A 27,078-nucleotide genomic window follows, 5' to 3' on the forward strand; every position below is an offset into this window, starting at 1 on the left:
GCCGGCTTCCGTAGGCTGAAGGACGCAGCCTGTCAGCTACAGCTGCTCTGAACATCTGAGCTTTAAAGCAGCTTTTCTCTAAAATCATCTGTTTATCAATCTTTCTTTACAGATAATTCAAGATAACAGATTCCTGTTTTTCTTCTACTTTTGGTTCGGAAGGCGAGTTAAAGGTGAACAAACTGATTTCACTTCAAACTGACAGTTTAATGATAAAAGTGAGCTTTAGACTTTAATAAACCTAATTTTACTGATCTTTGTTATTAATAGAAGCTGTAAATAACCAGGAATTAGGTTTAATGTTTTTATTAGAACTTTATCTGATATATTGTTGCTGCACCTGAACACCTGCACACCTCCTTTTAAAATGTAATTAATTATGATTTGACTTTTGGAAAGGAATAGAATGAAGTTTGAATAGAATTATAGGTAGTGTAAACCCTCATAATAAATGTGAAAAGTGGTCAAGAATTCTAAGATAAGGTCATTTCGGGCAGGTATTGTTTATGAAGGTGTTTTATTTGATTTAATTTCTATGTATTTATGTCTGAGAATGATGGTGATTTAGTTTTATCCTCTGTGTTGTTTGTGACTAAGGGAGTTGTGTCTATTATTGTTTTGTTTGTCATGTATAATGTATGTCTGTTATGTATTAAGTGTTAATTTGTGTGTTGTGTGTATGTGGGACCCCAGGAAGAATAGCTCATACTGTTGCTAATGGGGATCCTAAATAAAACAACTGTTGTACATATGCACCTGTACACTTGCACTGTTAGTGTTGACAACCGTCCCCTTGAAAAACGGAATCGTCCCGTATTTATAAACTAAAGTACGTCCCGTATTGAGCTGAAAAGGGACGCAGTTTGTCCCGTATTACTGTAAGAGTCAGAAAATAGTCATGAAATGCCAATGGAAAATGGCATTGGGCTGTTGAGTTCATAAGTTATTTTTTTCTGTTTTACTACAACTGTAACCTACAGTCATGGCCTTTGAGGCTCAAATATGTTTACAAGTTTTCTACAGACTTTCTGTTTGCACTTTTGTTATTGCACTAAAAATGTGCACTATTACAGAATGGATGTTCTGCTTTCTTTCTATTGTTTTATATTAATTTATACAATTTTAAGTTAAGCAGGACAGGTTTCTGTTTAAGAAAGATACTTGTTTTATTCAGTTCGTTTTGTTATTTTGTATTAAAGTGAATTGCTGGATAATCATTTGTTTTCCATGGGTTCATGGCATTCAAAAATATGCATCTAATTCAATTCAGGTTTGAGTCAAATAGTCAAAATAAAATAGTTTCACTCACAAAAAAAGGGGCTCAAAAAATTCACCACAACAGGAAAGGTGAAGGCAATCGGTTCGGCCGGCCCTGCCGATGGTGTCCCTTATTTGTTTTCAGGGAGTTGGCAACCCTATGTACAGTACACTTGTACTGCACACGTGCACCTGTACACCTGCTGTTGTACATGTGTAGAGTGTAATGACACCAGCTGCTAGATGCTGTGACTGATCTCCTGCGTGTGCCGATGACGACATATCTTGATGCTTTGCTGATATTACTATTAAGTACAATAATATTATGGGGTTAGTTTCTACATTGTGGTCTTTAAACTTTACAGTACACCGTTATCAAAGACTCGCACAGGTTCTTATTGGGAATGTATGGTTAATGCGATCCTCTCTTTCTAATTGAAGTCCCACTTGTTTCTCTAGATGTCTCCCAGACCTTTTGCAGACGTGGCCCGGAGGATGATGAAGGGGGTGATTGTGGTGGAGCTTCTGGGTGTCATCGGTGCATACGCTCTCTTCCACAAGATGAACGACAGTCGAGGTATAACCGGTCAAAGTGATGGGAGATTGATCAGCCTGTCTGCTCTCTGATACACCGCTGTGCTGCTCCCCTTTAGATTTCAGAAGCACGGTGAGCCGAAGGTTTCCATCCATTCTGGAAGGTACGCAGCTCTGTCCTGTCACAACCCCATCACGACGGGAGGTTTGATTACAAGGATGAACTGAAGATACTTTATTTAATGCTTAACCTACAGCTTATTAGTGTTCCCTCCAGACGCAGCTTAGCGAAGATCAGTTTTGAACGCACAATAAAAGATGAGAATACTAATGATAACCATCACAAAGGACCAGCTGCTACATGCTACAAACGCCAGACTGTTGGGGGTTTAGGAGACTCCACAGATTGTAACGATGTAAAGACGATCAGTCTGAGATAAAAGCTCACTGAACTAACAGTCCAAGGACAACAAAATATGACCCGTTCTACATTATCTCCCCATTTATTGGACCAAGATTGCTGTCCTGTCGGGGAGTTTTTGAAGAGGAATATTTAGACAGACGTTTGCTAGTTAGTCATACGTGTCACTGAGGTTTTTTCAGGATCCAAAATTAACTGTTTAATAGCAACAATAGATACGAAATCAGAGTTTTTACTTCAGTTAGAACAAAGGATTGTGTTCTGGGTTTGTTGGTGCGAGTGACCTATTCAGGATGTTTTAGCACCCCCAGATGTCCAGATACCATTGCTGGTCAAATAGAATGAACAAGAAGCTGCTGTCAGAGTCACTCTTCAGCTGATTTCCTCCTCCTGACTCAGACGTCTGACTCCAACCCCCCGACCAATCGGTGGCCTGTAGTGTGATGATGTCAGATACAGCCGACTCAGCTGCTTAGAACCTCAGCAGAATAGATGCAGAAAAAGTATCTACTCGACACGTTAAGACCCCTGGTGGAAAAGCGCCAAACTGAGTCAAGGCCAGTCGGGCTGAGTAGGTACTGGTGGAAAAGCGCCACTAGTGTTGGACAGAATCCTCTAAGTCTTTTGTTGGATCCAGATCAGGACTCCACCAGCCTCACCTGTTTTGCCGTGCTGTCCTGCATGAAAGCAGCTGGTTGGGTGACGGACGCAGGTTGAAGGTTCTGATGAACATCTACCAGGATCCAGATTGACTGGGAGGTACCGGAAAAGATTTTCATGTTTGATCGGTTTCTTTTTCAACTGGTAAAGTTGTTGGTTAAAGATCAGGGTTTTATTCATGTTTGGATCATTTCAGAAAGGACACAGTGACCTTGACACTTAGGATTTCTGATCACCTTTGTAGCTGGACATGTTCTTTACTGGATCAAAGCAGGACTTTTTCCTGGTCGATGTGTGTATGATGTTATGATTTGATTAGGAATCATTCAATGATCCAAACCAGGTGGAGGAAGGACGATTTAGACCATCCAATAGTTTACTTGTTATTGTGATTTAGATGATTACTGCATCAGTCTGCATTCGTAAACTCATGAGCGGATTGAAGGAGATTTTTTATCCAACACAAAAGCAGATACGACCACTTTTGTCTTTGTCAACAGAGTTCACCGAACAGTCTCTGAATCTTTAGTACTTTTTAAGAGAAACTCAAGCAGAAAGTCTGTTAAGTACCTGTCCAGTCATACTGCTCATAAACTTCATAAAACCTGCGGTTCTGAGCAAAGTACAGGATATACAGAACCATGGAAACGGGGGCAGGGCTTCATTAAATGACTGAGTGTCTGAGATCTACTTTTCAAAACGATCAAGTGTGCAGAAGGACAAAGAACTTGTACAGGACTGTCTCAGAAAATTAGAATATTGTGATAAAGTTCTTTATTTTCTGTAATGCAATCAAAAAAAAAAAACAAATGTCATACATTCTGGATTCATTACAAATCAACTGAAATATTGCAAGCCTTTTATTATTTTAATATTGCTGATTATGGTTTACAGTTTAAGATTAAGATTCCCAGAATATTCTAATTTTTTGAGACAGGATATTTGAGTTTTCTTAAGCTGTAAACCATGATCAGCAATATTAAAATAATAAAAGGCTTGCAATATTTCAGTTGATTTGTAATGAATCCAGAATGTATGACATTTTTGTTTTTGTAATTGCATTACAGAAAATCACAATATTCTAATTTTCTGAAACAGTCCTGTATATTTATCCAGTCGCGTCCAGAGGGAGTTTCTCTGCATCTGTTGGTTCCGACCCCTGAAGTCCAAATAGAGGGACTGGACTGGCTCTTGGCATCGAAATGACCAACCAGGACGGTGTTCTCATCACATACCCTACAGAAAACCCACATATTTACAGGATCAGTGCTAAATGACAAAATACTGTGTTTTAATACAGTTTTATGAAAATTACTTTTGAGTTGAAAGTTGATAAATCACCAGAAAAACCATGATCGATCAGGAACTGATCAATGAATTTACAGGTAATGGAATCAATAAAAATGGGTCAGCAGAAAGGTTCCAGTTTGACAGAAACCTCCCCGTTCAGGACCAGGTTCTGGGTGTGAACCCGTCTGTCTTCTCTTCCCAGTTTACTACCAGTCCAACGAGTGGGCCGGGGTCTACGGCGTCCGTGAGCAGGACCAGGAGGCCTGGTCGTCCAAACGCAGCTGAGCGCCGGCCCGTCGCCACGCCGGCGGCTACTTCCTGTTCCTGTTCATCCTGCCTCCCCTCTGTGCTCGGCCGAAGCCCGGCCGCTTGTTCTTGAACGCCGTCTTCTTCTTGCGCAGCGTTTTGGCATCACGGCCTTGGATCCAATCGTCTCGCTGAGCCTCCCACTTCAGCTGCTTCACGGCTGCAAGAAACAGGAAGTTCAAAACAGGAGTTCCTCACACACAACAGCAATGCTGAACCAAAACAACCTGGACTCTGAACTGTGTCTGGGTTTCTGCTGGACTGGAGGTTTTACTGCACCTGAAGATGGACTTCTGCAGAGCAAGACCCTCATGACCGACTGTTTCACTTTATTCTATAAGTAACTTTTTAGTTTTGGTGCATTTCTATGCTGTAACAATAAATAAGTGAAAACAAGTGTGTGAAGTTTGGGTAATCTGAGCTTCAGCTCAACATAGAGGGAATATTTTGGTCAACAGATCCATTTTCACTTGTGAAGATCAATATCCTGCAGTATTGATCTCTGATCTTATAGACCCACCACCACAACAGTTATTTTATCTTGATCGTGACTCCAAAGCTGTCTGGGTTTGTCATCTAGCAGGAATCCTCCATTTCCTGCTAATCCCCACCCACTCTGCTGTTATTGGTTACCGTCCTGAACCACTCAGACCTGTTCCTGTTACAGTTCCATTGTGACGGACAGTTGGGGGAGGTTTATTCAACTTTAGATGCATTTCCATTACCTCTAGATTTGTGCAAAACCCAAATATAGAAAAAAAAACCTGAAATGGCACCAATTCGGAAAAACAAAACTTTTCACAAGGTGGTTTTTCCGGCGCTACTAAGAGCGCTAATACAGAGAAAAACACTGTTCAATGGAAATGCCGACACCCCACGGCGCTACCTTTAGGACAAATAGGCCTGTGTTGAAAAAAAAAAAAAAAATCGGTTTTCCAATTCTATATCGATTCTCATTAATTCCTAAAAATCGATTCGTATGTCTAAAGATCGATTTTTTTTCCATCATTCATGCGTGAAATACATGAGAATAACTAGTGCCATGTTTTTGTCTTTAAATATGTTTAAAGGTTTGAAAACATTAAAGTTTTCAGTTATAATTGCATAAATTGTCTATATTTCTTTGCTTTATATACTGTCTTGGGGTTACATTTGCATAAAATGCTAAAAACCAAATTCTCAAAAATGGGAAAAAAATCAAACCGATTTAATCCGTCTCTGTTTCCTCCTTGGATCTGTTTGGTAATTCTGACCCACAATGTTTCTGAAAGCAGTTCTATCAGCATTCTGGGAGCTGATTGGTCCTTACAGCATCATTATCTGCTAATACTTGCTGTTGAATATCAATATAATACTAGTATTAATATGTTGCAGAACTACAGTCATATAATTCATGCAACAGCTCCAAAAACAGTTTTAATAACACTAACCCACATCGATATGGGAGGCAAATCAAATCCTGATAATCGATTCTGAATCTTAAGAATCGGAATCGATTCTTGACATTTGAATCGATCCCCAGCCCTAATGACAAATATGAGTTTTTAGTTTGTGAAAAAGTAATGGAAACGTGAATGTGGTCTAAAGGCTGATTCCACAAGGCAGCATATTCATGGTGATCTGTGATTGGAGGGGTAGGATCAATCACATGAAAATTATTGTGGAGGTAAGACTACTCTTTAAAATCTAACGTTGTAATCTTTAAAATGTCAGCCTGAAAACCTGAACTGAAACTTTGAACATCGAGAAAAGAGGCATATTGGACCTTTAGTGCCTCGATGATCAAAGACAGCGGCCCTGGTCGTGTGAGTCGTGCAGTATTGAGGACAGTCTTCATGTCCATGGACTGTCTGGACTGTAACAACTGCATAATAGGATATTTTAAGGATCTGGCTTTTATCTCGAGTAGTCGTCCCATACGGTCGTCATGGCGACAGATGTCGGACCTGTCAGCAGCTCCTACCGAGAGCATCATGTTGGTCTGAACCGGAGCAGCTGGTCCAGTTCAGGGCAGCAATCCAGAAGGATCCTCTCGGTACCTAATACCCAGGAGAACCCGGGAGAACCCAGGAGAACCCAGGAGAACCCAGGAGAACCCAGGTCCAGGTGGATCAGTGACGCCAAAGTTCTCACCTGCTCTGTCCATGTTGGCGACAGCATTCATACCGATGTTGTCAAACTTGGAGCCGGCGTTGTCGTCTAGCAGGGAGCCGAACTGAAACACAAACATGAGCGTGAGCTTGGAACCCCCCAGGTGAGGGATCACTAACCCCCCCTTCATCATCTATTACTGGGTTCTTCACTCACTTCCTCTGCAGAACTAAACATGGCTCTATCGCTCTTTTTTCTCTTCATTTCCTTCTTTTTAGAACCTGTAAACAACAAAAAACATGAAAACACTTCACTACAGCAGCCAATCGATGTGTGAATGTATAAAATACCAGGAAGGTTGGGTTATTTAACTCCGTGATTCCCAACCCCCGGTCCCCGGACCGGTACCGGTCCGTAGAGCCGTTACTACCGGGCCGTGGAATGGCTTGTGTTCCGATCATAATTAGGGCTGCAACGACGTTGTCGACAAAAAGCGATAATCAAAATTGTCGGCAATTGTCACCAGACGGTTTTTTCCCAATGGAGTGAGGCATCTCACTTCACTTCACCTCATACAATCTCTGCCCAGAGCCGCGTGTCAGCGCAGCTTTTTTTTTTTTTTTTTCTTCTTTTTTTGCGTCTCCCCGCACCAGACGACTGACTGCGCTCACTGATCAATACTGCAGATGCTGATCAATGATGAGCAGGGGTCCGCTTCACAAAGCAGGTTTAGTGAAAACTCTGAGTCTGTTAACCCTAAAATGAGGGAAACTGAGTTTTCCGTTTCACAAAGGGAGGTAACTCAAACCAGAGAAAGAGAGGTAACTCTAGCCTGTTTCACAAAGAGAGGTAACTTAAGCTCTCGGTCAGTTACTGCAGTAACAGACTCTCTGAACCTAACCTGGACCAGGTTTATATCAATGAACCTCGAGTTTCTCTGCGTCTCCGCCTCTTTCAGAGCCGCACGCACATTTGATTTCCTCATTCATTCAGTCAGCAGGCGAGTTTTGGCGAAGTTCTGCCGTCTGTCATTAAAAACAGAGTCAGTATATATTTTAGAAGTCCATTGTCACGAACATGGCATGTCCTTTTGATGAAGACCCAATCGATGAAGGTGCAGAATTAATGCGCAGAGAATTAAATATTCGTCGGGATATGGTTATCAGACCACGTAATACATGTACATTACAGTACATAGTCTCATTACAGGCAAAGCAATATGTGTTAATCCTTTATTTGTTATAATTTTGATGATTGAATTGTTTAATGATTTCATAATATATTCAAATTTTTGAGATTTTTTATTTGGGGTTTCATAAACTGTGAGCCATAATCACCAAAATTATAACAAAGGCTTGAAATATCTCACTTTGCATGTAGTGGGAAATAATATTTGTTTCACCTTAAGTTGAATTTACTACGAATGAAGTTTTGCAATATATTAAAATTTTCCGACCTCCACCTGTATATTATTACATGAATAAATAAGAGCATAATACAGGGGTCTCCAACTCCGGTCCTGGAAAGACCTATCCAGCATGTTTTAGGTGTCTCCCTGCATGAATGACAGCAGCAAAGTTGAATAAAATATCTATTTTTCATTGAAGTACCCATCTTTCTTGTGTTTATTATCATTTGCCACATAATTAAAGCAACCTCATACTAAATTTAAGAAAACAATTTTTGCATTTTTTTGTCATATAATTTCATCCAAAACTTGTCGAAATGTGTTTCTTTGAGTGGCAGCCCTGTCATGGCTTGGCGGACAATAAGTTCTGGTACCTGACCGGACTGAACAGCGCCATGCACAGGTGCTGTATGCAGGTTAGGTTCAGTCAGCTGCAGAGATGAGCGGACCTCAGCAAACCTCCATGAGCCGTTTCTTTACTAGTTGTTCGAGTAAAAGAAATAGTGATGAACAAGTGGAATATCCTACCAAAAAGAAAAGCAAAAGCTTTAATCGCAAGTACGACATTATGTATATAAAATACGGATTTGTTGCAACGGGCGATTTGGAGGCGCCAAACACACTTTGTATTTTATGTGGAGAAACGCTCGTCAACGAAGCAAAAGAAGCCATCCAAGCTTCAAAGACACTTAAATACAAAACATCCTTCTCTCAAAGACAAACCAGTGGAAGGAAAAAACGTGACTTAGATTTGCAGAAGCAAGTTTTAAAGGCCACAACATCAGCTAACGTCGCTGATGATAGCCTGCATTTTAAAATGCATTGTTTTTTTCTAAAATGTTTATTAAAATTGACATAAATTGTCAACCGGTCCCTGAGCTTTTTGTTTATACTTCTGCTGGTCCTTGGCACAAAAAAGGTTGGGAACCCCTGATTTAACTGACCCAGAGATCCAGCGAAGTCGTGCTTCTCTGGGGATTTCCTCCTCTTCTTCTGGGTTGGAGGGCCGTCATCTTCCTCCTCTCCATCATCTGAGAAAGAAATGTAATATAGGCTTCAGGAGTATCTCTACAAACAAGTAGCACAAAACTTCTCTCCATATTTAAACCATCTGACGTAAAAACAATTTGAGGTTCGTAGAATTGGGAAGAAAATGTGTGACACTGGCGATGGGGACCCGGGAGGTAGGCCTGTGTTGAAAAAATCGATTTCCCAATTCTAAATCGATTCTCATATTAATTCCTAAAAATCGATTCATACGTCTAAAGATCGATTTTTTTTTTCCTTTTATTTATTTATGTATATTATTTTTTTCATCATTACATTACAACTTTTGGTTATTTTTTTGTTTATCCCCAAAAAAGGAATGTTTTGTTGGACATGAGAATAACTAATGCCATGTTTTTGCCTTTAAATATGTTTAAAGGCATGAAAACATTAAAGTTTTCAGTTATAATTGCATAAATTGTCTATATTTCATTACTTTATACACTGTCTTGGGGTTACATTTGCAAAAAATGCTAAAAACCAAATGCTCAAAAATTAAAAACCAAAATAGACCGAAAATGGAACAAATAAAAACGGAATGTGGGAAAAAATAAAACCGATTTCATCCGTCTCTGTTTCCTCCCTGGATCTGTTTGGTAATTCTGACCTACACGATGTTTCTGAAAGCAGTTCTATCAGCATTCTGGGAGCTGATTGGTCCTTACAGCATCATTAGCTGCAATACTTGCTGTTGAATCTCAATATAATACTAGTATTATGTTGCATGACTACAGTCATATAATTCATGCAACAGCTCAAAAAACAGTTTTATTAACACTAACCCAAATCAATATCGGAATCGAATCGGATCAAATCTTGATAATCGATTCTGAATCTTAAGAATCGGAATTCTTGACATTTGAATCGATCCCCAGCCCTGTGAGGCGTACAGTGCGACGCAGAGCCGGCGGACAGGTTCCACCCGGCGTACGTGAGCAGGTGGACAAGTACCAATTCAATTAAATTCAAAATACTCTGTTAATCCCCAAACCGTAAAGATGTGACAACAGCAACGGGCCGGTGGCCAAACAACGACTATGCAGGGCCTTCACAGCTGTGTTCAGCTGGAATCTGAAGGGGTCTGTAACTACACCCTTGTGTCACTGTGAACATTTGTCCTTACCATCAAATTCACCGTCTTCATCCTCATCCTCCAGTTCTGCAGCGGAAAAACAAGAGAAAGTGAGACTTCTTTCCGCTAAACAAAAGAACTTTGCTGCCTTTAAATCAGAGCAACAGCAGATGTTTAACAGGACTGAGGTTTCCTACCCTCGTCCCCGTCAGGATCCATGAAGGTCCCTCCTTCCTCCTCAAGCTCCTCTCCAAAGTCTTCCTCATCCATGCTGCCCAGAGACACCTCTTCATCGTCCAGGTCGTCCACGTCAGAGTCGTCCGAGTCCGAGTCGCCCGAGCTCTTCTTCTGTTTTTTACTCTTCACGTTGCTGAGGGAGAGGAGAGGAAGATGAAGAGGGCAGTTTCATCAAGGTGTGAATCACCTTTCTGGACTTATTTCACAGAATAAAGAGGTGAAATGCGGACGATCAAGACTAGGAGCAGAAACCCACACGGAGCGTTTGTCTGGTTTTAGCTGGTTTGGGACGGGATGCTTTGGTTCCATGGGTTTTACGTAGGTAATGGTTTGCTATTCTCAGCGTTGCTACTTAAAACTACTCATTTTTTGCACTTTGGGCCAATATACTGAGAGCACTTTGTGGATTGGACTATTGGTTTAATGTGTAGCATTGATATTGATGTACATTTGGGTTAAGTAATTGACTTGGTTTAACTAATTTGTGGCAATGCAAGTGGCTTGTGTGGAGCAGTACAATGTTTAATGTATGTTTAGTGTTTAATGTGCAATGTTGCTTGTGAGGGGAATTATTGCATATTCAGTTTAAATACTGATTATATTACTACTACTAAATTATACTTGTAATTTATATTTGTATATAAATATCGAGATATTAATAAAAGGCCATATCGCCCAGCCCTAAGTTAGCCTGATCTCTCGTTTTCGTTACCTCTTTCTAATTTCCACCACGGCAAAAGATGCACTTATTAAGAAAATCAAGGCTTAGGCCCAATCTCAATACTCCCCCTACTTTTCTTCACTCGCCCTTCTTTTCTTCCCTAACCCCTAAAAAAGAAGGGGGAGATTTTAGGGCACTTGAGATCTAGGGCACTTGGCCCAGGTGCCTGTCCCATTTCTCCTACTCCCCACTCGTTTTCATCCCTAACCTGATCAGGAAGCAGAGAGCCAAAAGCTGTTTTAATTTCAGCTGTAGCGCTGTTAATATGGCACTTTATTAAGTTTTAATATTTTTTCAGGCATAAAGGTAACCTTAAGATCCACAACCGGGGCTCAGTTTATCCAAATAACGCCTGTTAAGAAATTTGACCCGATGTTTTCGGAGATGAGAAGAGCCGCCGGCCCCGGGGAGCAGCCTCAGCTCACAGCCCGAAAACAGACCGCCGGGTCAAGCTGCTGCGTCGTCCCGGCGGTCTGTCCCGAGAAACTCTCTCCCGGGACGCAGCTCTGTTGAGAATTACGCTGGCTGAAATAAATCATTCAGGAAGATGTTGGTTTAATAGATGAAATCTAACAGTTGTAGTTACGCCTGTTAAGAAATTTGCTCCGAAATTTAGAGATTTCTGTCTGCCGGCTCCGGAGCTTGGGTCCGCGTTAAATCGACACAGAGCGTACGTCGTACGTCGCGCGTTGCCGCGTACATCGACGCAGACCTTACGGCGTAGGTTACGTAACCTACGCCGTAGGCTCTGCGTTGGTGTAACACGGAACCATAAATCCCTTTATTCTGGCGTGATCTTCCACAACTTTATCTGAAAGTGTGTAAATTACCCAGATAACAGCTGGATTACTTTGTGGTTTCTGAAGACTATTATATCAGAAACATCCAAAACAAATCTGACGGGTCACAGGATTATTTCTCTCTATTTCTCTGAGACGAGTCTGCCTGTTTGCCTTCGGTCGGCGAGTCAAATCGACGCAGAGCCTACGGCAAAAGCATTCTGGGAAATTTTCATACCCCCTCGCTCGCCAAGTCAGCGTGTGAAATCCCTCGATTTGAAGGGGCTATTCTCAGCCCCTAGCCCTCGTTATGCCCCCTCCCCCTAGGTGAAAAGAGGAATTGGGACACCACTACCTTCACGGGAACGCGCAAAAGTTAGGGTTAGTGAAGAAAACGAGGGCGAGTATTGGGACGCAGCCTTACTGTTGTTTTTGGACCCAGTCTGCTCACGTGTTCACTAATTTGCACAAAAAAGTTTGAACAGCACACAAAAGGAAAGAACTTTATTTAGTCAGAAATGCCTTTAAAAGCAAATTGACCTGTTTTTATTTCCACTCAGCATCTGTTCTGTTTGGATTTTGCACAAGTGTATTTTCCTTTTGTGACTGAAAAGTATATTTTGTTCATTTTGTTTTTGGGGCACTAATTTATTATACTTTACAGCTACTTTAGTTTCAGTAACTGTTTTGATGCTCATGTGCTGCTGATACTTAATCAAGTGCATTTAGCATTCAAAAATTATATTGAGAAAATATCCTACGTCGAGATTCAGCTAGATAATCTTGAGAAATTAGTTTTGATTCATACGAACCAGCCAGAGTTTAGGGTTAGTAACTCTGGCCGTCTTCATTTTCTACCTGTCATTGCTATTAAACGGTAAAGTTTGGTTCCTTCAAAACCCCAATGACACAAGTATGACTAAATGCAGCAACAGTTTGTCTAAAAACCTTTGAAAACTCTCCTGAAGAGTTGCTGGTGTGAAAGGAAGAGGAAGGTGAGCAGACGTTCACTCACCCGGCAAAGTCCAGGTCATCGCCGGGTACATCGGCGTAGTACGAGTCGCCCTCGACGGAGTCTGACCAAAACATAAAACAAAACAATTTAATCAGAAATCAGCTTTCACACACATTTATCCCAGAGTTGTTGCTTATTAATCATCAGTCAGCCAGCTGTGTAGTCGCTGATGTGGTAAAATACTGCGGGTCCCCGTGGGAGCGGGGCACTGGATCAGGGGTCAGCTCCACACTGATCCTGACATGGAGTGTAGAGCCCGGCGCGGGACTGTTTTCTTCATCCCGCTCCCGCCCGCTCAATTTCAGACCATTACCACCCCCATTACCGCAGTGTTTATATCCACTCCCGCCCGCATCCGCATAACTCAAGAGTTTATGCCCGCACAATAATAGAGATGCATTGATTTAGTGTATTCTCCCGTCCCACAAGAGCAATGTCAGAGACAGATCTTTCTGATTTAATGTTAACATGATCATTGTGGAGCTTGATGGATAATTGACAGTTCATAGGTCACCTGACCGAAAGTTAGATGCAAATTCATCATTGTCATCATCACACAAGCTTTTTCACCTTTCACGCACACATCAATTATGTGATTGAGGTTATAGCAACGAGAGTAGCTGTGAGTGGCTTCAATAACACCTAATCTTTAAAATCAATACTCTTTATGGATACAAAACGGAAATGGACACATGAACTGACAGCCAGTGACCAAAGTGCCTTGCTCAGCTGAACCACTTTTTCTTTTCTTTTAGAAGTTGTGTGAAATGAAGAAATTGTAAAAACAGAACATTAGAAGGGGTAGGACTAGAAAAGTTTTTTGAAACTTCATCCTACACCCTTTCAAACAGGAAATATTTATCTACATATAGATTTGTCTCTTTAATTTGCTTTGTTTTTCTTATGGTTTTTTTTGTTTTTTCGGTATATACATTTTATGGATTATGATTTTTTTTATTTTTGTTTTAACCTGTTTGAATAAATAATTAAATGAAAAATGAAATGAAATAAATAACATAAAATAGACAACGTTAACAAATGAAAAGAATTAATTTAACAAATGAATCACTTTTATATTGCTGTGGAGGAAGAGAATGTTGCTGACCGACTGAGGTCCCAAGATGCTCCACAGACACTAAACGCAGTTTCTCCAAATATCTGACTGGCCTTGCTTTGTCTTTGTTTTGTAAAGACCTTGTTTGAGGTTTATTTTCCACCTCATTGATTTCCATCTTGTCGCTAGGCTACATCCCGATCCTGCAGTGTTTTTTTAGCCGCCCGCAGCAAAGTTCAAACCGCCCGCTCCTGCCAGATTTGCGTTGGGTCCCTCCAATCCCAATGCAGCCCTCTACTGGAGGGTTCTGTTTCACTGCAGATCCGATGGTTAAAGGTCACCTAAACTTCAAACGGTGCTTTGACCTCACCAAGAAGTTTCTCGAACTCGTCATCGTCCACGTCCTCCACGCTCTCGTCGTCGCCTTCTCTCACTGGCTTGCGATGTCGTTTCTCCTGCTGCCGCTTCTTGAAGAAGCTGCAGGGACAACGAAACACAGCAGTTGACGGGACTGATGCTCAGCTAACACACCGGGAAAAAGGTCGGTCTCCACGGAGACGCTTCAGACTCACCGGTGGAAGAAAACTTCATCCACGGGAATCTGGCTCTCGTCTCTGGACAGGAACTCGGGACTGTTCACTGATGACGAGAGAAACGTGGTGATGGACATGTCTCACAGAAACGAGAGGACCAGCCTCCTGAAACTCACCTGGCAGAGAGGCGGCAGGTGACCGGTGTCTGGGCCTCAGCGCGGCAGAACCCTCTGAGCAACAGACAGAAACACGGTTACTGAATCATCATGAACCTGAGAGTTAAAATACCTCAAACTGCTCAACAACTCAAAAGGTACATTTGTTCGTCCCTGCGAGTTCGGTTCAGTGTCCTTTTCATTCCAAACAAGTCATGTGACATCAGTTGGCACCATCGTTGGTGTGTTGTGTAAAAGCTGAAACCATGGTAACGTCCACTATGTCTTTTAACTTAGAGTTGGAAAATTTTCTATACTGCTTGTTTACAGTACCGTATTGGCCCGAATATAAGACAGTGTTTTTTGCATTTAAATAAGACTGAAAAAGTGGGGGTCATCTTATGTTCGGGGTCTAGACGTTATACCCATTCACAACGCTAGATGGCGCCAGATATCTTTAAAACTTATGCTGAACTTAACTCCCCAGGCCAAAGCCAACCCCTGTCACGAAGAAGAAAAATAAGAAATAGTATAAGAAAGAAAAGAGAAGAAAATAAGAGAAGAGATAACAGAAAGTGGAGAAACGTAGCGACAATCTGGAGAAAAGAGGGTGGAAGTTCGGCAGGTAAACCGGCAGCTGAGGAGAAGTTATGATGCAAACTTCAACATGATGATTTCAAATAGTCAAAATAACATGCTTTTTCTCTCGAATATATTGTTATAATCATTTGTTTCAGATGTACTGTAATTATTTTCTGTATAAAAATGGAATTTGGTGTTCAAAAAGTCTTTCTTCAAACTTGAGTCTTGAAACAGTGGGGGTCGTCTTATAATCGGGGTCGTCTTATATTCGGGACAATACGGTATTTAAATGATGAGCGGCTGCAGATGGAAGTTGTTTGAGTCTGCAAGTGTAATTTTCTTTATCCATGATTGTTTAGGGGCTCCTTCAATACCAACAATGCATTGCCAGCTATCTCCAAAAGTCTTTTTAGATCAAACATGGGAGTACGTCTGTCGCTAGGTTGAATCGAGGTCAGGACTCCCTCATACCACAAACGGACCAAACCAGAGTCGGCAGATACTGAATAGTCCCAGTGTGAAAACATCCTTATACCCTGCAGGTCTGCTGGTTTACTCGAAGGATTCTGGGATTCTGGTCTGGTAGCAGTCGTAGCCTGACCCTACAGATCAGGTTTAGTCCATCTGGTTATAGATATCTTTGATTGGCAACTTTGACTGTTATTCAATGAAGCTAACAGTATTTTCTCTCAGTCATTTGATCAGACGTATTACACAAATGCATTTAACGATTAATTGAAAACAGCTTTAGACGAGCGTCCACCATCCTCAAACTTCATAAACTTGGTTAGTTAAAAGTTTACCGGAGCCAGCTAACTTCAGTAACATTTAAATTGATTAATATTCCAGGTTTACTGGAGCCAGCTGACCTCAGTTGACTTTAAATGGATTGACATTGTGAGTTTACTGGAGCCAGGGTCGGCAACGATGAAAGGACATTCATTTCTAATAAAGACGGGCCAGACCGGACACATAAGGAATACTGAAGCATTGGGAGTTTTGGTATGGATTGTTTGGAGACAGGGATTAAAACTGCAGTTTTAAACTTGGTTTCGAGTCAGGTCAGTGCTTTGGGACTAGGACTGTTCGGCATCAGGAATGCAGTTTTCACTGTGAGGGCTTAAATGAGGACTGTGGGTTTTCGATCGGGACTAGTTATTACGTTTTCCTTTCAGCTGCTTGGGGTTCCTGAAGACGAACCGGTCCAAGAAGCGGATGAGGGTGAAGTCCTGCAGAGGGTCTCCAGAGTACTGAATGCAGTCTCCCTGAAGAAACAGAAACGTGTTAATAACAAGCTGCAGGTTCAGCAGGGTGAATGATGACGAGGGTCTCACCTGCAGGAGCGTCTTGGCAAACAGCGACACTGATGGATGATAGTGAAGAGCGAGCTGCAGAAAAACACAAACACAAGGTCAGTCTACAGGCCGGGACACACCAACCCCATAATCGGCCGTCCGGCAGTGAGGCGAGGTCTGTGACTCCAGTCCTGTGCAGTCGTCTGTTGGTGTTCATTTTGGGCGATTCTACATGTAGAATCGTCCACTAGCTGTCGGCCTCTATGACGATTTGATTGTTAGTGCTAACCCTTGATTAGAGCTAGGGCTGCAACGATTTGTCTACGTTGTCGACAAAAATCGATAATCAAAATTGTCGATAATTGTCGCCAGACGTGTTTTTCCAACGGAGTGAGGCATCTCACTTCAATACGTTCTCTGCCGAGAGTCGCGCATGCGCGATAGCATCTCTGCCGAGCGGTAGCGGGTAAACAGAATGACGGCGTCCCGCCCTGTAGAGCAGCTGCATGTAACAAAACTTCTAAAGTTTTGGAGCCTTTTAGCCTCGATACGGTAAATAAAAAGATGACTTGCAAGGTTTGCAAAGCAGACCTTGCTTATCACGGGAGCATGTTGGTAATGCACAAGCATTTGAAGAGAAAGCACGTCGGGTCTGAGTGACGGGTTTCAACAACACCAGTTCAACCCAGATCATGTCCTGCCATCCAGAACCGATTTCACCCACTTGATACAGAAAAAAATATGAGACGTTTTATTTTATTTTTTATACAACACATTTGCCTGTATGGATAGATGTTTATTCATTCATGGATTTATGTCTGACTGATCACTGCCTGTCCTTGGTTTTAAATAGGACATTTTCTTAACTTTTTGTATGAACAGCGGCAAAGTTGAATAAAATATCTACAGGACTGTCTCAGAAAATTAGAATATTGTGTTCTTTATTTCTTTATGTTCTGTAATGCAATTAAAACAACAAAAATGTCATACATTCTGGATTCATTACAAATCAACTGAAATATTGCAAGCCTTTTATTATTTTAATATTGCTGATTATGGCTTACAGCTTAAGATTTCCAGAATATTTTAATTTTTTGAGATTGGATATTTGAGTTTTCTTAAGCTGTAAGCCATGATCAGCAATATTAAAATAATAAAAGGCTTGCAATATTTCAGTTGATTTGTAATGAATCTGGAATGTATGACATTTTTTTTTTTTTTTTTTTTTTTTTTTTTTTTTTTTTTTTAAATTGCATTACAGAAAATAAAGGACTTTATCAAAATATTCAAATATTCTGAGTCTGAGACAGTCCTGTATTTTTCATTGAAGTACCCATCTTTCTCGTGTTTATTATCATTTGCCACATAATTAAAGTGACATACTAAATTTAAGAAAAAATTACTAATTATCCGATTAGTCGACTAATCGTTTCAATAGTCGGTGACTAGTCGACTATTAAAATAGTCGTTAGTTGCAGCCCTAATTAGAGCATCAGTTAACCAGAAATGACAATGGCTAACATACTAGATAAACAGCGATGGCACAAACGCTACACTACACTATCATGGCATCGGTCTGGATTTGGATTTTGTTTGATATTTTCATTATTATCATCGTATTTTAAATCCTTGTTGACTTCTATCAGAAATGAAAACACTGACTGATGACAGCGGGCTCTGTTCAGAACTCTGGACTAGACGGTGGTCTGGTTTAACAGAGGGTTCTGGTGTGGTACAACACCGTCTCCAGGTCTGAACATTGTGAGCTGGTCATATTTGCTGGTTTCTCACCTTCTGCAGCTCCCACAAACTGGCATGGTCGGCACCGCAGAATAACGGGTTCCTGTGCAGCGGGTCATAGCTCTGCAGGGTCTTCCTTCCTGCAAGAGTGACGACACCAAGTGGAACATTAAAGCTTTGTAATGGCCGAAGCTCTGCTGGAACCCAAGTAAGGCTGAATGGAAACCATTCAGGGTGGATTCCTGAAAGTTCTGGATGATTGCCATCAGCAAATTATTTAGAGGTGAGGGAGGTGGGTGACAGGAGAGTCCTGGCTAAAGTTTTATCCATGCTGAATTTTGCTACACAGATAAACTTGCCTTGAGGGCTCCAGTTTTAAATTGGATTAGTGACTACGTTTACATGCAGTCAGAATTCGGGTTATTGCTAATATTCCGGTTACTGAAACATTCAGATTATTCCTTTACATGCATGAGCAAACAGGGTTATCCCTGTATACATGGTAATTAATCATTTGGGATATCTGGATCAAACCAGCGACGCACGGAGAACGTGATGACACAATTACCGTCATTTCAGCTTCTTCTTCCTGTATCCAAATTCAAAACAAATGCTGCTTCGCGCAACTTTTCGCTCACCTTCTTGTAAATCTCGCTATCCCGGTACTTTCTACCGTCTACAAATGCAGAAATGTTCATATCCTTCATTACATTTATGAAGTGATTAGTCTCCTGGTCTTGGTTTCTCCGTGTTTATAAGAACTTCCTGGACTCAAAAGACCAGGATTCCTTGTGAACAGAGCATGCGCAGAAAACAAATTCATGTTCCTTTTTGGATGGGGATATTCCGTTTGGCGTTTACATGACCCAGTATTCGCGTTTTAAAAGGAGTAACCCAGGGGTCATATTTGGGTTTTTAAAAACCCGAATATGAGCAAATTCGGGTTATTCAAAAGGGTTATTGGTGTTTACATGGCTGTGCAAATTCGGGTTATTGCCAATATTCAGGTTTTAAAAGGATTATTGACTGTATGTAAACGCAGTCACAGTCTTTATAGGATTTAAGCTTTTTCATCTGGGTTTGGCTGTTTGTAGATAACGGGGCGACTTGTGTGACTTAAATAGTTTTGAACATTTCTGCGTCATCCCTGACGCATCTGTGCCATGGCTAACTGACCTTCAAGGTTCTGGTGGTGTATCCATGATCCTGTGGGTTTGACGTCCTCCGTCTCTGCTTTTGGTCCGTCCTGGGCCTTTTCTGGTTCCTTAGGACTCTCCTCCGCATCCTCCTCCTCCTCTGCAAGGTCTTTGAACTCCTCCTCCTCTTCCTGGAATTGCAGAAGTCAGTGCCCACCACGTTTAAAGTTAAATAAGACTGAGGGACTGATGGGATACAGGCAGATGATCCAACTCACCCCATCCTCCTGCAGCAGCGTTTTCAAGCCCGGCTTGGCCTTCATAACCTCGGACACAAGGAACAGGGCGCCACAAGCGAAGCTGGCGCTCTGCTCAGCGCTGACTGATAGCAGCCGCTTCACAAAGGCTTTCACCCGACGTAGCGCTACATCCGCCTTGAGGGATTTGTAGAGAAGGTTCAGGAAAAGGTTCTGAGCGGAACAGGAGGACAGACCAGGGTCCAGGAGCTTCCTGAAGACACCAGAATCACCAGAACATGAGAATCAGACATCCGCCTAACTTCACACAGCAATGCTGTGGAATAGATACTTTAATTGCATTACAGCTGATAACGGCATACACAAAGACAGGAGACGACAGCAGGGATGACCAAGTCAGCAGGCGGGTCTCACCAGGATTCAGAATCGGGCCTTTATATACAGCTGGGTGATAAAATGTTTCCATCCTTCCTGATTTCTTATTTTTTTGTCACACTTGAATGTTTCAGATCACCAAACAAATTTAAATATTCATTCATTCATTATCTTGAACGCAAATTTAAATAATAAAATAAAATAAAATAATAAAATAAATAATTAAATATAACAAGTAAACACAAAATGCAGTTTTTAAATGAAGGGTTTTTAATAAAATCCAAACCTACATGATCTGAAACATTTAAGTGTGACAAACATGCAAAAAAAGAAGAGATCATGAAGGGGGCAAACACCTTTTCACACAACTGTTACGGAAGAGTATTAGGGTCAGGCAGGAGAAAAACAAATAAATAAATAAATACATTTTAGAGGGGGAAGATTTTTTTTTCATTATGCACTTTGAGAAAAAAGTCGAAATGTCGAGATTAATGTTGAAGTACAATTTCGAGCAAAAAGTAAAAATTTTGTAAATAAAGTTGAAATGTTTAGAAAAAAATGGGAAATTTCGACTGTATTCACAAAATTTAAACTTTATTCTTGAAATTGTATTTCAACATTATTCTCGACATTTCAACTTTTTTCTTGAAATTGTATTTCGCACACTTCTACCTCTGGCGGGTAGAAGCGTGCTGAGAAAGGTACTAGTGGAAAAGCGCCAATAGTGCCAGTGGAGGTGATACAGACCCCCCAGACCATGACAGAGGTTCATTAAACCTGTTGGAAGTTGATGTACCATCACAATGACTCTGGAAATATTATATTATGGTGGAAAAGTTACGTTGTGCTGCTTTAAGAGGCTTGATTTCCCTGCGGTTCCAGATGATGTTATTTCTCCTCGTTGTATGCGGGTATTTTTATGCATATATATATATATATATATATATGTTTGTGTATGTATGTATGTTTTACTTGCTTTCACCCTGCTGGATGGATGTGAAGATAAGGCACAGTCTAGTTAGAAACACGAGGAGCGTCTATATGGTGAATAGTCTGGTTATGAGGATTTCACTGTATTATCTGGTGGATCTCTATGTAACTTAGTCAAGGCTGATGTTGATGTGTTGTTTTTGTGTGCGTTTCTTTGTTTTAGGACTATCTTTGTTAATGTCCTTTACCTATACATTATAATTCATAAGTGCATTTATACTGTTAATCAGAGGTGTCAAGTAACGAAGTACAAATACTTCGTTACTTTACTTAAGTAGAAATTTTGGTTATCTATACTTCACTGGAGTAATTATTTTTCAGACGACTTTTTACTTTTACTCCTTACATTTTCACGCAATTATCTGTACATTTTACTCCTTACATTTTAAAAACAGCTTTGTTACTCTATTTCATTTCGGCCTTTAAAAAAAACTATCCAGTTAAATTGCTCCATCCGGATAGAGTGAATTTGGTTGTGGTTGTTTCAGATGTTCTTGTCCAGTTTTGTTCTTACATCCGTTCCCTCAGATTCCTGCAACTAAACTTGGATGTACATTCCAATAAAGGTTAGGATAAATGATAACATGCCTCTGAAGTTTGACTTTTTGCACCATTACAATACTTATAGGCAACTAGTCATCATATCTGCTGCTCTCTGAAACACACGTTAATGCTCAATAGTACACATATATGCTTCTTTAATATATTTGCATTATACTAAGATGCATTCATTTTCAATGGCTTTTGTCCTTAATGACTTTTTTCCCCCTTACATTACTTTTACACTTTAAGTAGTTTTGAAACCAGTACTTTTATACTTTTACTTGAGTAAAAAACTTGAGTTGATACTTCAACTTCTACAGGAGTGTTTTTAAACTCTAGTATCTATACTTCTACCTGAGTAATGAATGTGAATACTTTTGACACCTCTGGTGTTAATGTTTGTCGTGCCAAAAATTCAATAAAAAAAAAAGTTTCATAATAATCCGGATGTTTGTCATATCATTAGTTACATCATCTCGTACACAGCCCGGCGCGCGTGCGCTCCTAGAGCGGCCTACCTGTAGATGGCGGTGTAGTAGCGGTCGGAGACGCTCTGCTGCGAGTCCATGACCTGGAAGAGCAGCATGAGCGCCTGCACGGCCGTGTTGAACTTCACCAGGTGCACCACCTTGAACAGCGTGTCCAGCTGCTCCTTCACCTTGTCGTCGCCGCTGCTGGCGTAGGGATACGCGCGGTTGACGCCCGTCAGCAGCGCGCTCAGCATTTTGGACTGAACGTCTTTGTCCTTGACGACGGCTTGAAAGAAGGAGAAGTAGATGGTGATGAGTTTGGAGGCGAGCTGGTGCTCGCCGTGGCTCAGCGTCACCTGGCTGAGGAAGCACACGGCGTAGTACTGCGCCTTGGTGCAGATGTTGGGCCGGAACAGCAGCCGCTCCACCTCGCTGCACACCACCGCCTTCATGTTGGGGTGCCGGTGCAGCAGCGTCTCCAGCAGGTGCGAGGCTTTGGAGGCCGTTTTGTAGTCGGGGTCCCCCAGCTTGTTGACCACCTGGATGAGCAGCGGCCGCTCCTGCTCTGGCCGGCTGCACAGCAGCTCGTGGGCGGTGGCCAGCGCCTTGGCCTTGGTGGCCGCCACCGTGTCGTGAGCCAGCGAGTCCAGAGCCACCACGAACTCGGCCACCTGGTTCTTCAGCTGGTGCTCGAACAACCAGAGGATGAGGTGGCGGTCGCGGGTGTCCCGGTTGCCACTCGCTCGCCTTTCCAGCTCATCAAATGGGTGCTGAGCAAAGAGGCGGAGCTTCCGGTCTTCTGGCAGCAGGTTGGACAGCAGCAGCTCTCGAAGGGTGTCCATAGCCATGAGACCCATCCGCCGGCTGCCCTTCTTCTTCACCATGTTCACCAGGCTTTCCACGTGCTCCAGCATGTGCACGGGGGCGTCCTGAAGGAGGACCGTCATGGCGGCCATCCTGTCAGCCAGCACGCCGGAGGACACCACCGTCTTCATCCAGGCGCTGTTGGCTCCCTTCTGCAGGGTTTTCTTACTCTTGTAGAGTTTCACCTCGGCCTCGAAGAGCTGGCGGGCCAAAGCCAGGTACCGGGCCACCAGCTTGGGATCCTGCGGCGCGGAGGAGCCCTCGGAGGCGTATTCTAGCTCAAACCACTTCCCCCCGGGCTTGATGAGCAGGACGTGACGCTGCTGGAACTCAAACCCGATCTGCTTGATCTTTCTAGCTGTCGACGGCTGACGGTCTTCCGTCTTCCTCGCCGCTGGTTGGACTGCCTTCGACAAAGCGGCAGGCGTTGGTCCCTTTGCGGGTGCATCCTGAACACCGGCCTTTTTTTTGGTGGGTGTTTTTACATCCCTATCAGCAGTGGGGCCTGGTTCCTCTGGACCCTCTGGTTCCTCTGGAACCTGTGGCTCATCTGCAATGCTCTGTTGTCCAGCGTATGTCCGGATGCCCAGTTTGGTGATGAAGCTCTCCAACTCGCCCTCCTCTAGGTCGTCGATGGCTCCTTTCTTTCCTCCGTCCACAAGCTCGTTGGAGTCGTCCAGGCCCGCGAGGAGGATGTAGTCAGCCTGCACCAGAACAGTAACAGAACTTTCAGTTTCACAAAGTGCTTTGCCACCAGAGTGGTTCCAGTGCTAGTACCAGCACCAGTTTTTAGCACCGACTCGGTGCCAAGAAAACTGGTGCTACGCTGGCCCTAAACTCTGGCTGAGCCAGATTTAAGAACCGCTACGTCACAGCGGGGCCACGAGGATTGGAACCAACCAAATCTATGCAACTGCCATATTTAAAACAATCTCTGCGAGTTAAAAACATGTCATGCCGGGAAATTCTGGATGCATTCTTACTGATTTAAGCATGGAATCAAAAATACGATTTCTAGGGCCAGAATCAGTGTCTGCACACACTGAAAGTCACGTTTCCATTACACTTTTATGCAAAATAAAAGCGAGACTCCAAATCTGCGATAAAAGGTGGAGGTGGGGGGGCTGTGTTTTTCTTTTCATGGGCATAATAACTCTCCTCGTTCTTTCTCCGTAACTCATCCTGTGACAGATCTCGACTGTGAAGAACATGGACAAAAACGTCTTCAGTCTTTGCCAAATTATTGGGATAAAATAAAAGAGTCAACAGAGGATGAGGTGGATGATCATTCCAATGATTGTTCACAGGTCTTTATGTAACGCAGTAATAATGTTGCAGTACAACTGCATCACATGGTCTCAGGTCTGAGCAGTCCAAGTGGTGTGGTGTCTGATCTGGACCTGGTTTAAGGTCAGAGGTGTTTAATCCAGGTGCCATAAAGTAAAAACCCTGCCATGTTTCTGGATCAGCCTGTACATTTAGAACAGGTGTTTTCACTAACGACCCAATCTACCTGCAGAGGAGCTGCTTTAGTTTTGGTTGGAGTGGATTTTTACGTTATGGCACCTGGATTATACACCTCTGTCTAAGGAAGGGGTCACCAATCCTGGTCCTCGAGGGCCGGTGTCCTGCATGTTTTAGATGTTTCTCTGCTTTAACACACCTGATTCTAATTAATCATCGTCATCAGCTTGTCATCCAGTGCTGCACAATTCTGTTGATGACACAGTCACTTGTATCATGCAATGAAGCAGGGAAACATGTGAAACCTGGTCTTAGGCGTCACTGCTCTGTGTTGGACTGGTCCTTTAACCCAGTGTTTCCCAACCCTGGTCCTCGTGGACCCCAGCCCTGCATGTTTTAGATGCTACCCTGCTTTCAGCACACCATGATACAAGGAGCTGTGTCATTAACAGAGATGTACAGACCTTGATGACAAACTAATGAGGACCATTAATTAGAATCAGGTGTGTTGATGCAAGGAAACATCTAAAACAGCCCCTATCCAGCATGTTTTAGATGTTTCCCTGCTTAAGCACACCGTGATAAAAGTAGCTGTTTCAACAACAGAACTGCCCAGACCTTTATGACAAGCTAATGATGACGAGTAATTAGAATCAGGTGTGAGGAAGCAGGGAAACATCTTAAACATGCTGGATAGGGGCTCTCGAGGACCGGAATTGAAAACCCATGTTTTAGATGTTTCCCTTCATCATCACACCTGATTCTAATTAAAGGTCCTACTTAGCTTGTCAGCAAGGTCTGCACAACTCTGTTGATGACACAGGTACTTTTATCACGGTGCGCTGAAGCAGGGTAGCATCTAAAACATGCAGGACAGGGGGGCCCACGAGGACCAGGGTTGGGAAACACTCCTTTAACCGGTCCTTAACGTTCAGCTCTGACCAGCAATAAAACCCGGGCCAGGACATGGTCTGTAAGAAGGACTAAAAGATTCTGACCCAGACCCGGAGCTGGTGTCCGTTCCCCCGGACTCCTCCAGATCACCAGTCCCAGTAGTACCAGCTCCTCAGGTGTTTCTGATTCAGACCACGTGAGCTCACCTTGGTTCCTCCGAGTCGCATCACCTCCTCCAGACTAAACTCCTCGTCTCCGGCCATTTCTTCTCCATCATCCCCCTCTTCTTGGCCCATTTTCGTCTCTAAATTCTCCGTTTGTTCAGTTTTTCTGCCCCGCTTCCTTCTGGATGCCATGTTTGCCTCGACACGCGGAGCCCACGTGACCGGAAGCAGACCTCTGCCACCTCTCCCGCAACACGTGACCCGTTTTTTGTTTTTTTTTGTTCCAAAACTTTATTGACAACTAAAAAGTGAAACACAAAGTTTCGTTTAGGAAAAAAATAGAAAAATAGAAAAGAAATAATTTATATAAATAATTCAAACCGTCCAAATCAGACTTTACTAAATTACATAAAGCACTCCCCAAAGAATTTAATAAAAAGTATATAAAGAAAAAAAACTTAAAGAATAGAAGTTGGTTTTAAATGCAGATAAATCTAAATGTATGTTTTTCTCCAGATCCAAAAATAAAGATGAGTAATTGCACCATTACTACTAAAAATGGCAGTTTTATTGAAAGAGTTATTGTTTATAAATACCTTGGTATTTATATTGATGAAAATGTATCTTTTAAATATCATATTTCAAATCTGGCAAGTAAACTGAGGCAAAAGATTGGCTTTTTCTACAGGATCAGTTTTATCAGTTTATCAGTTTTAGATTATGGTGACATACTGTACAGACATGCCTCGGCTACAACGCTAAAGCCCCTTGATTCTGTCTATCACTCTGCACTTAGGTTTATTACTGGTGACCCATATAACACTCATCATTGCATCCTGTACAGTAAGGTTGGATGGTCCTCCCTCTCTGAGAGGCCAGATTTTCACTTTCATTTATTCATCTATAAAGCTATTATTGGCTTGCTGCCGACTTGTGTTTCCTCCCTCCTTGCTTGGCCTGCTAGTTTACACGACACTCGATCCACTGACTGGCTTAGACTACAAGTCCCCCGAGTTTTTACTGAGCTTGGTAGATCTGCTTTTAGCTTTTCTGCACCATCCACCTGGAACTCATTACAAAACACTCTAAAAATTAATTCACTAGTATCTTTTGGACATTTTAAATCCCTGATCTTAAATCTTTTAAGCACTGCTTGTATCTGTTTTAATTTACTTTATTGTTACATTATTTATTAATTGTAACTTCATATTTGTTTAATTGACTGCTCTTTTGTTGTTCTGTTTTTGTCTTTGTTTTTTGTTTTTACTTTTGTATTGCTCGACGTCATTGTAAATGAGGGCTCGCCCTCAATGATTTTCGAGTTTAAATAAAGATATATATACTGCATATATAGATATATTATTTTTTTCCCTTGTCGGCTCTAGGGGCCTCTATGGTGGCAGAGAGAGTGAACAAGACAAAACCAAGCACCAACTATCTTCTGAGTTCACGTCAATGCGGAAGTAAGTGTAGTCGCAGTTCCTCAACTGACCGCTAAAGGCTGCAAAAGAAAGTCCATTTCTATTGACGTCCATGTTAAAGGGGACCTATTATGAAAAAACTGTTTTTTTCTTGCTTTAACATATATAAAGTGATCTCCCCTCAGCCTGCCAACTCAGAGAAGGAGTAAAGCAACTAAATTCTGCAGTGTCTGTACAGCCGCCCGGATGAGCCGTCCAGTGTGATGTGGCTTCTATGAGCCGTTCAGATTCCGCTTGTGTCGT

General features: G+C 42.1%; 2 protein-coding genes across 3 annotated transcripts; one reads left to right on the forward strand and one right to left on the reverse strand.

Annotated features, from left to right (window-relative positions):
• LOC133418654 (protein CEBPZOS-like) lies at positions 1-4,864 on the forward strand. 2 transcript variants are annotated; one of them, XM_061707466.1, is made up of 4 exons: positions 1-173; positions 1,717-1,834; positions 1,911-1,955; positions 4,365-4,864. In XM_061707466.1, the coding sequence occupies exons 2-4, from the start codon at positions 1,717-1,719 to the stop codon at positions 4,445-4,447; spliced, it is 246 nt and encodes an 81-aa protein (XP_061563450.1). In that variant the 5' UTR covers positions 1-173; the 3' UTR covers positions 4,448-4,864. The 2 variants fall into 2 exon arrangements, with proteins under 2 accessions (XP_061563450.1, XP_061563451.1); XM_061707467.1 differs by having other exon boundaries at positions 1-162.
• Positions 3,853-25,571, reverse strand: cebpz (CCAAT enhancer binding protein zeta). Its single transcript, XM_061707464.1, has 17 exons — positions 25,397-25,571; positions 22,017-23,536; positions 19,612-19,843; positions 19,374-19,524; positions 18,249-18,337; positions 16,497-16,550; positions 16,325-16,427; positions 14,602-14,655; positions 14,465-14,531; positions 14,263-14,369; positions 12,839-12,899; positions 10,284-10,456; positions 10,138-10,173; positions 8,912-8,998; positions 6,776-6,840; positions 6,602-6,683; positions 3,853-4,628 (listed from the first exon to the last, which is right to left on the reverse strand). Exons 1-17 carry the CDS (start codon positions 25,544-25,546, stop codon positions 4,474-4,476), a joined length of 3,186 nt encoding a protein of 1,061 aa, XP_061563448.1. The 5' UTR covers positions 25,547-25,571; the 3' UTR covers positions 3,853-4,473.
• Between the last annotated feature and the right edge of the window lie 1,507 nt (positions 25,572-27,078).

The sequence above is a fragment of the Cololabis saira genome, chromosome 18, assembly GCF_033807715.1.
Source record: "Cololabis saira isolate AMF1-May2022 chromosome 18, fColSai1.1, whole genome shotgun sequence".
NCBI lineage: Eukaryota > Metazoa > Chordata > Actinopteri > Beloniformes > Belonidae > Cololabis > Cololabis saira.